A 10676-nucleotide genomic window follows, 5' to 3' on the forward strand; every position below is an offset into this window, starting at 1 on the left:
AGAGAGATTCTGTGAACTTTTGACATTTTGGGATTTTAGGCAGTATTTTGCCAACCGAGATTGCTAAGGCATTGCTTTTGCCATTACTTTGACAGTATTGCTGAGTGCAGAAAAGACTACAGCAAAATACTTCTTATTAGGCTATTTTCAGTTATTTTCTGACAACATGACATTCAGAAAACATTGGATCCAACTAATACATTTGTTCCTGTATACTCTGGAATCTTTCCTATGGTTAACCAATCCAGAATTTGCAGGCTGCAATATTTAACCTTTTGTGAAACTGGGAAAACATGACATATGTTTCCTAACTTCATAAAAATGTGCAATAATAATTTGGCAAGTTTATTCAAAATGTAACCTGCATTCTCAGGTGCATTTCTCCAGAACCAAGTGCTTATATTATTATTTTTTTATTTCATTTGTCAGTTTATCAGCTTTCATTTATGTATTGCTAATCTTTGAATAACATAGATGAGAGTAACTAAAAATTTCTTTCTAATACATGCACACACACACACACGTATTTTCATTCTCTTTTTCTTGTAATATTTATAGGTCTAAAATAACCAAAAAAAAATCAACTTCACAATTTGTCATTTTTGCCAGCCTCACTACTGTTAGTACAGCAGGTCTCCAAATAACGTTGTTTAGTTCAACATTGTTTCATTACAATGATGAGAAAAATAAAATTGATTTTCTGCCAGGACTACTGTTTGAGAGGAGTTTGCACGCTCTCCCCATGGCTACGTACATTTTATCCAGGTACACTTGTTTTCTGTCATGTGCCAAAGCTGTGTACCTTAGTTTCTTTGGTGTGTCTAAATTGAGCCCATGTGGGTGAGTACACGTGGACATGTGAGTGCACCCTGTGATAGAATGGAATGCTGTCCAGGGCTGTTACTGCCTTGTGCCCTGAGCTTCCAGGATAGACTCTGACCACCCTCAACCCTGAACTGGAATAATTGGGTAAATCATGTTTTTGTTAATCTTTCACAAATGTATGTGTAGCTCACGTTTATTTCAGTGTTTGCTCTTAGAAGTGTTATTTTTATTTGGAAGTTTGGAGATGTTTTGTGACCAGACACATGCCATAGGAACTTTTGTTTCTACCAATCAGCTTATGGTAAAACTGGTTTCATTAAATGTTGATTCAGTTAAAGCAGTCTCCAAGAACATATAGATAACATTAAGTAAGGACTGCATTGGCTTTTTCCCGACAGATAAAACTTTCTCACAGGGTCTATCATGCTCTTAGTTTTCTTCTCTTTTATGGGGACATGTGCCTCCTTTTCCAGGAAGTCTTCCTGGTTTCCTTCATCTCTCATTATGAGTGTTTATCTAGCACTGATTTACACTTCTTGGCCATTCTTCTCTGAGAAAAATCTGGATGAAGCTACATTACTACTTCTGTTATCTCTTTAATTCCTGAAATGCCAGGCATTTATATTTCTTCATGTACATGACCCTTCTCTTAATATTTGTGTGTGTTTGCTTGTGAGGAATAAAATGTTTTATTTTGATATTTTAGAATTCACTTAAGTGAATTTTATTCAACTTGTGATAATTGAAATAATTGGTCTGAATGGAGCCAGGAAAAAGGATGATTCATACAAAACATTCTGGGGAAAATGACTTTACTTTCAATAAGACCAACTACTGGCCTTGATAAGATTTTCTTAGGCAGATAGGAGGAGATTAAATATTTCATCTTCATGTATCTTTGGGGCCTGGAAATCTGCATTTCCTAGAATTATACTATTTCACCATAAGACCAGTCCTTGACCCTCTTCATTCATCTGCAATGTATTTTGAAGTTGTACAAGTAAAACCATATAACAATTTCTGTTGAAAGATTTTATTGGGGGACGTAATGATTATCCTAATATTTGTAGAGGTCCTTAATGCTTCGTTATCCTTTATTATCCTGTTATTATCCTAACTTTTATGCACTTGTCAAAAAGAATATACACACTAGTTTATATTTATTTAGTTATTTGGGATGCACAATTATTAACCCATCTTTTTAGTCCTAAGGAAGTTTTCTCTCTTCTCCTAAATTTGAATTAAAATATGATTTTGGTCAATTTGGCTAAATGATGATATCTAAAAAATGAATCTATATTAATACTTCTATGGTCATAAGACTTAAATAAAATTGTTTGCAAAATTTTTAAATTGTGCTAAGTTGGAAATGAAAAAGTTGCTTACCTTGGACCCCAAGAAGAATTAATCCAGCATAGGAGACAGACTGGAAGCAGAAAATGTAGTGTGGTACAAATTACAGTGGGAAATGCTAAATAAAAGCATTCTATAGACACATAATACACAGAAGAGGTGACACATGCAACACACAGAAGAAGTGACAATTATTTTTTCTGATGAGAGATATGGGCTGGGCCTTCTAGGATGTGGGACAAGCTGGCAGGGTGGAAAGCAGGGAAGAATAAAGAAGCTGTGAACCCCAGGCTTTTGGGTACAGTCTGAACTCTCCAGTGGCTGCTGCGGGGGTGAGGTTTGACAAATGCGGCCACCATCCTTGGGACTTGGCAAAGTGGTTTTCAGCAGTTGCAAATAAGAAACATTTCCCATTCCCCTCCCCACTTCTAGTTACTTTATAAACCAAACTCTGAGTTTGCAAACATTAACAGTGACTTCTCAATGTGAAAGGGTTATTTCTTTCCCTGTGTTAATATTGAAAATTCCCTCCAGCCATAAAAATGAACAAAATCACATCTTTTGCAGCAGTGTAGATGCAGCTGGAGGCATCATCCTAAGCAAATTAACACCAGAACACAAAACCAAATACATGTGCTCTTATTTATAGTTGGGAGCTTAACATTGGGTACACATGGACACAAACATGGCAGCAGTAGACACGTGGGAATCCAAAAGTGTGGAGGGAGGGCATAAGACAAGGGGTGAAGAACTACCTATTGGGTTCCGTGCTCACTACTTGGGTGATGGATCATTAGAAGCCCAAACCTCAGCATCACACAATATACCCATGTAACAAACCTCCAATTAAAGCATTAATTGGAGGCAACATTTGTCAACAGCTATAATAGACACCCGGAATCTAAAATAATAAAGAAAGTGTTCTACTTCGGTTGTCTTCTCCCTTTAAGTTTTGACACCTCTTTCCATTAGTTTCATTCCTATTTATTTCCTTCTCAGTTTTCTTTTTGGCATACCCATCTCTGCTCACCTTAACATGGGTATTTATCTGGACCTCCAACCTCGAGTGTGTTTCTTGCTCACCCTGCTCCCTGAAATCTAGATGTGATTATTTTGACCGTCACTTAGATGTCTCCAGCCACAGAAAACTCCCACCTGTTCACTCTCAATTTCTGCCTGTATGGTGAAGGGGGATGTTTCAGGAGATGTACTTGATTGTATGTGTGAAGATGAGCAGGGTTAGTGGGAGGGAGAAGCAGGAGTGAGGACTGAGACCAGGTGTCTGGTGGGCACTTTGGTGAATGCTGGTGTGCACATGCATATTCCTCTCTTCCAGGTTGCTGGAGATCTCATCAGGCGCTTACACCTCGAAGCCCATGCGGACAAACCTGTGGCCACCTACAGTGGGGGAACCAAGCGGAAACTCTCTACAGCCCTGGCCCTGGTGGGGAAACCTGACATTCTTTTATTGGTGAGTAGAGGAATGTCAATGTCTTGGAATAAGACACATATTGCATATTGATTTATAAACTGATTTTAAGAGTTTTTCTGGGAAGTAACTTCAGAACTTGCAAAGCTGGTTCTACAAACTAGTAAACCGTTTTGCCGTAAGCCAACATTTCCCCAACATCATTTGAATTTTGCAGAAATAAAGCACTTACCTTTTGCTAGATTCACTCATATTCGTCAAACTGAAAATTCTATAAAAATTTTAATTTTAAAACAGTGTTTTAAAAGATTATTAAAATTCATCTGTAATCTGAAAACCATTATGTTTTCCTCTAGAATATTGGTTTTATGTCTTTTTCTCTGTATAGATGTATGTTTATCACAGCAGTAGTGACACCTGTCATGGTGAATCTTGAAGATGGGTGTTGAGAGTGAAGGCTGGCTATGATGTTGAGAGTAGGAAGAAAACTCCAGCAAGAGGGTAGAGTATATGCAATGGTCTTGAGACAAGGTGGTCTGTAATCAGTCTGGGAACTGCAATTAATTTGATTTGAATGAATCAAAGCATTAATTGGAGGCAACAATTGTCAAGAAATGGAGTTAATTGTCCTGCATTTCATAAAACAGCTATAATTGTTAATACAAGTAATGCCATTGAAAGAATAAATAAAGGCTATTGTTACATGCCATAAATTGGATTCTAATCACTAGAGTGCATCTTTGGACTTCACACCAGTAGAGAGCCTGAGGGGTGTCAAAAAGTATGGAAAACAAAACAGATTCCTTTTTTTCTATCTTTCTTCATCACATGAATACACCCTTTCAGTGGGGTAGTAAATGGGAATTGAGAAGGTCTGTGTTAGAAAATGGTCTCATCATTTGCTGGTTGTTTCCTGGAAACTCACTTGAATATTCTTTTTAGGTGCTATAAATTTGCTTTTGCAATGTCCAAATTCCTGGACCATTGTATAGTTTCATATTCCGGAATCTGATAATAAAAACTACCATTTGCACAATCCTGAAGTTCACAAATTGCATTTTATTTTCAACACAAGGCGGGATTATGTTCAGTAGTTAACAATATGTGGGCGTTCATTACTTTCTATGGAATTTCCCTATTCCCAGCCCCTTACAATGCATCTTCTCAGTTGGATGAAGGGGCCGCTGCTGTATAGCCATGACCTGGTTCACTGCAGACCCTGACATGCTTTTCTTTGATACATCCTTGCTCTCAGCTTTCCGTGGCTGCCCAAACCTGTGGCACAGTGGTCAAGGTGGGAACTCCAGAGTCTGACTGACAAGCATTGAATTTTGCTTCTGCAGCCACCCAACACTTGGCCTTGTATGTTCTATGCCTGCTTCCTTCTCATCTGAAAATTGTCCTGATAATAATGTCTGTCTCATGGAATCATTGAAAGCAGTAAATAGAATAAATTACATTAAGCATATAGCCCAGTATCCAGCAGACGGTAAACCACAGTAGCTACTTGTGACTGTGATGATGGTTACCGTTTAGAGCAATAGGTTAAAGAGATTTGTTGCTGGGCCTTTGGAGTTCTCAACAGAGAGACTAGAAGTGACTCTAAGAGCTGACATCAAGGAGGGAATCAGGAAAACATAAATTACACATCCAACTCTTGTGCTGAGCATTGCATGATCACACCTTTTATTTACTTATTTTTATAACTAATACACATATATATTGCTTGATTTGCAGAAAAGACTAGATATTTATTTTTCTCTTCAGTGCTTCTCCCCCAGCCCCTATTGCTTCCCATCTGTTTCTTTCTTTGGGGAAGTTTATGACCCTAAACTCTTAAGAAATATGTGTTTAGTACTCCCTGGCTAATAAAAGCACAGAAATACATCTTACAGTTTGGCAAGATTTCTCTAGAAGTGGTTCATATAAGAAATGTTTTGGTGTCTATTGAAGGAGAAAGCTTCAAGTTCTAAGAAATATCATTTTATTTGATGTTGCTAAATAAATGAAGCCTTTTTCTGCTATCATATGTCTTCCTAGGGCATATCATTCTGAAATTTTATGGAGGTTGAAAATTCATTTTAAAAACATCAGGGTTGGCTTACCTAGCCAGATCATGAGGGAGAACCAAGCTGGCATGAAAATATAGCCCAATTCCCCACCTCCCAGTTTTATGGAGGTATAATTAATAAAAATGGTATATATTTAATGAATTCAACATGTGTTGATATACCTAAATATTCTGACGTGATGACTACAATCAAACTAATTAACATATTGATGATATCATATAATTGCCATTTTTTTCCCCTGTGTGTGATGAGAACACTTAATATCTACCCTCTTAACAAATTTCAAATATGTAATACAGCATCATTACCTACAGTCCCTCTCTTAGTCCACTGTGCTGCTATAACAGACTGGATAATTTATGAAGAACAGAGAACAGACATTTGAGTTTTGGCATCTGGGAAGTCCAAGATCAAGGTACTGCCAGGTGCAGGTGCCTGCTGAAGGTGCCAGCCCTGCTTCCAAGATGACTACCTGAACCCTGTGCCCTCCAGAGGGGAGGAATACGTGTCCTCACAAGGCAAAAGTCAGAAGAGCAACAAGAGGTGAAGGTCCTTCATCAGGTGCTTTTACAAGGTCACTTAACCTTATAAACTCGTTCACCTCCCAGTGGTCACACTTCTCAATATTGTTTCATTAGGGATTGAGTTTTAATACGAATTCTGTAGGGGACGAAACATCCAAACTATAGCAGCCCTATATGCTGTATATTAGGTCTCCAGAACTTGTTTGTCCTGTATAACTGAAATTTTCTGCCCTTTGACAAGTATCTCCCCATTTCCACAGCCTGGCACCTTTCTACTGTCTCTTCCTATGTGTTCAACTTTTAATATTTCATTAAGAAGTAGTGTTTTTCCATGCATGGCTTATTTCACTTTATGCTTGGCATACGTCCTCCAGATTCACCTATGTTGTTGAAAATGGAAGGATTTCCTTATTTTTCCAGCAGAATAATGTTTCATTACACACACATACACCCAGAGAAGAGAGAGAAAGAGAAAGAGACAGAGAGAGAGACAGAGACAGAGAGAGAGACAGAGACAGAGAGAGAGAGAGAGAGAGACAAGGAAACAGGGAGAGAGAGAGGAAGAGAGAGAGAGAGACATACACATTTTCTTTTCCCATTTATACACTTAGGGATGCTTAGGTTGTTTCTTTATCTTGACTTTTGTAAATAATGTTGTCATGAGTATAGCACTTGCAGATACGCTTCCAGATACTGATTTTATTTCCTTTGGGTACACACACAGATGTGAGATTACTGGATCAGGTGGTAGTAGTATTTTTAATTTGCAGAGGAACCTCCACACTGTTTTTCACAATGTGTGTACATTTACATTCCCACCAATTGTGTATAAGGATTCACTTTTCCTCAAATCCTTGCCATTGCTGGTTATCTTCTGTCCTTTTAACAATAGCTATTCTAACAAGTACAAGGTGATATCTCATTGTCATTTTTATTTACATTTCCCTGATTATTAATAATGTTGAGCCTCTTTTCACATACCTATTGGCCATTGGCATGTCTTCTTTTGAGAAAAGTTTGTTCAAGTTTTTTGTCTATTTTTAATTATTATTATTTTGCTATTTAGTTTTATGAATTCCATATATAGGATGTAACCCCTTATTGGATATATGGTTGCAAATATTTTATCCCCCTCTGTAGTTTGCCTGCTTTGTTGATATTTTCCTTTCTTGTGCAGAAGCTCTTTTCATTTGAAATAGTACCACTGTATGTTTGCTTCTGTTTTCTCTGCTTTTGGTGTCATATCCAACAAACAAACAAACAAACAAAACATTGCCAAGACCAATGCCAAGGAGCTTTTCTTTTTTTTTTTTTTTTTGTTTCCTACAAGTTTCTTGGTTTCTGATCTTATGTTTAAATCTTTAATACATGTTCAGTTGATTTTTGTGTATGGTGTAAGATAAGGACCCAGTTTTAATTTTTTGTATGTAGATATTCAGTTTTCCCAAAGCCACATATTGAAGAGACTGTCCTTTACCCAGTTTTAATTTTGGTGTATTTGTCAAAGATTAATTGACTATATGTGTGTGGGTTTATTTCTGTACTGTCTAATCTTTTCTATGAATCTATATGTCTGTTTTTATACAAGTACCATACTTTTTAAATTACGATAGCATAGTAGTATAGTTTGAAAATAGGAAATGTGAGGCCTCCAGCACTGTTCTTCTTGCTTAATTTAGCTGTTTGTGGTCTTTTGTTGTTGTGGTGTTTTGTTTTGTTTTATAAATTTCAGTATTCTGGTTTTCTATTTCTGTGAAAAAATGACAATGGAATTGTAGGAATAGCACTGAGTCTGTAGATCGCTTTGGGTAATATGGACATTTTAAAATATTAATTCTTTCAATCCATATACATGGATAGCGCTCCATTTATTTGTCTTCAATTTCTTTAATCAAAATGTTATGGTTTTCAGTATACAGATCTTTCACTTCCTTTGTTAAAATTATTCCTAAGTATTTTATTCACTTTGATCTTACTGTAAATGAAATTGTCTAAAATATCCTTTTCTGATAACCCACTGCTATTTTATGGAAGCAAAATTGATATTTGTATGTTGATTTTGTATCATATGACTTTATTGAATTTGTTTATTAATTCTAATGGATTTTTTGGTGGAGTCTGTAGTGTTTTCTGTATATTAGATCATGCTTTTGGAAAGATGATTTTACTTATTCCTTTTTGATTTGGATGCCTTTTCTTTGTCTTGACTAAGTGCTCTGGTTAGGACTTCTAGTATTATGTTGAGTAAAAGTGGCTAGAGTGGGCATTCTTGTCTTGTTCTTCTTAGATTTGAAGTTTTTAGCTTTACACTGTTGAATATTATGTTAGTTGTGGGCTTATGATGTATGGCCTTTTATTCTTTTCTTATTTCTGCTAACTTTGGGCTTAGTTCATGTCTTTATCCAATTTCTTCAATTGCAAAGGTAGGATATTTATTTGAAATCTTTCTTTTTTCTTAATGTTGATGACTTCTTCCTCAAACCTGCTTTTACTTCATCCTATAAGTTTTGTTTTGTTTCCATTTTCGTTTGTCTCAAGATACATGTATTTTTAAAAATTTTCTTTTTAATTTCTTTTGACCCATTGGTTGTTCAGGAACATATTGTTAATTTACATGTATTTGTGAATTTTTCAGTTTTCCTCCTTATTAATTTCTAGTATTATACCATGTTGGTCTGAAATGATACTGGATATGATTTCAATTTTTAAAAAGTGTTTAGACTTGTTTTGTGGCCTAATATATGGTCTCTCCTGGAGAGTATTTTATGTGTGCTGGAGAAGAATGTGTATTCTGCTGTCGTTGGATGGAATGTTCTGTGTATGGCTGTTAGGTTCATTTGGTCTAAAGCATAGTTCAAATACGTTGTTTCCTTATTGATTTACTGTCTGGTTAATCAATGTATCATTGAAAGTGGAGTCTTGAACTCCCTATTATTATTGTAGTTATGTCTTTTACTCCTTTCAGTTCTGTTAATATTTGCATTACATATATAGCTACTCTAATATTCAGTGCATATCTATTTACAATTACTCTTTTATCATTTTATAATAAATTGACCATTTTATTATTGTATTTTCTCTTTTACAGTTTTGACTTAAAGCATATTTTGTTTGACATAAATATAGATAAACATGCCCTCTGGGTCATCATTTGCTTGGAGTATCTTTACCTATTGTTTCACACTCAGTCTATGTGTATCAAAAAAACTTTACTAAGTCTCTTGCAAACAGCATAAGGTTGGATCTTGGTTTTTAATCCTTTCATTCACTTTATGCCTTTTGATTGGCAAATGCTGTCTATTTACAGTTAATGTAATTATTAATAGGTAAGAACATATTCTTGACATTCAATTGTTTTCTGGCTATTTTTAAAGCTATTTATTCTTTTTTTCCTCTATTACTGTTTTTCTTTTAATTTGATAATTGTTTTGTGTGTTGGTATGTTGGTATGCTTTGATCCATTTCTCTGGTTTTTTTTTGTCTCTTTGTGTGTGTGTGTGTGTGTGTGTGTGTGTGTGTGTGTGTGCATGCACTGTAGGTTTTTTATTTGTGGTTACCAAGTATCTATATAAAGCATCTTATAGTTACAAAAGTCTATTTTTAACCTGATAGTAACTGAACTTATGTCACATTAAAAAAAACTACACTTTTACTTCCAACTATCTCATTTTATGTTTTAGATGTCACATTTGCAGCTCTTTATATTGTGTTTCCATTAAAAAATTATTGTAGCTATAGTTATTTTTAATACTTTTTTGTCTTTTAATCTGAATATTACAGTTAGAAGTGATTTACACACCAACATTAAAGCATTAAAGTATGCTGAATTTGGCTATATACTTAACTTTACTGTGAGTTTTATAATTTCATGTTGCTAATTAGAATCCTTTTATTTTGTTTTGAAGAACACCCATTAGCATTTTTTTTTAAAGACAGGTATTGTGTAAATGAACTCTTTCAGCTTTTGTTTGGGAAATTATTTTTCTATTTTTTATTTCTGAGGGGCAGCTTTGCTGGGTAAAGTAAGTAAAGTATTTTTGATTTGGTAGGTTTTTTTCTTTCATTAGCCCACTCTTTCCTCTTCCTGAAGATTTCTTCTGAAAAATCCACTGATAGCCTTGTTCATGTATGTAATGAGCCTTTTTTTTTTCCTCTTGTTGCTGTGAAAATTCTGCTTTTCATTTTTGACAGTTTGATTATTGTGTATCTCAGTGAATAATTCATTGGGTTGAAGCTATTTGGGAACTTTTAAGCTTCATATATCTCAGTGTTCAAATGTCTTTCTCTTTATCCAAATTTGGGAATGTTTCAGCCATTATTTATTTAATAAGCATTCTGCTGCCCCTTTTTCTCACCTTTTTTAATTTTGTAAATCTCATATTGTAAAAGTTAGGTCTCTGGATAATGTGCCACAAACCTTGTTAGGCTTTCTTTGTTCTTCTTAATTCTTTTTTTTTTTTTTTTTTTTTTTTT

The 10676-nt window shown here is 35.2% G+C and overlaps 1 protein-coding gene across 1 annotated transcript in view; it reads left to right on the forward strand.

Annotated features, from left to right (window-relative positions):
* The window catches only part of ABCA13 (ATP binding cassette subfamily A member 13), a 503546-nt gene that overhangs the window by 435529 nt on the left and 57341 nt on the right, over window positions 1-10676 (forward strand). Inside the window, 1 exon segment of the mRNA XM_017868548.1 lies at window positions 3515-3649. Within this exon segment, the coding sequence (XP_017724037.1) occupies window positions 3515-3649 (135 nt within the window).

Source organism: Rhinopithecus bieti, unplaced genomic scaffold (assembly GCF_001698545.2).
Source record: "Rhinopithecus bieti isolate Rb0 unplaced genomic scaffold, ASM169854v2 scaffold_3527, whole genome shotgun sequence".
Lineage (NCBI taxonomy): Eukaryota > Metazoa > Chordata > Mammalia > Primates > Cercopithecidae > Rhinopithecus > Rhinopithecus bieti.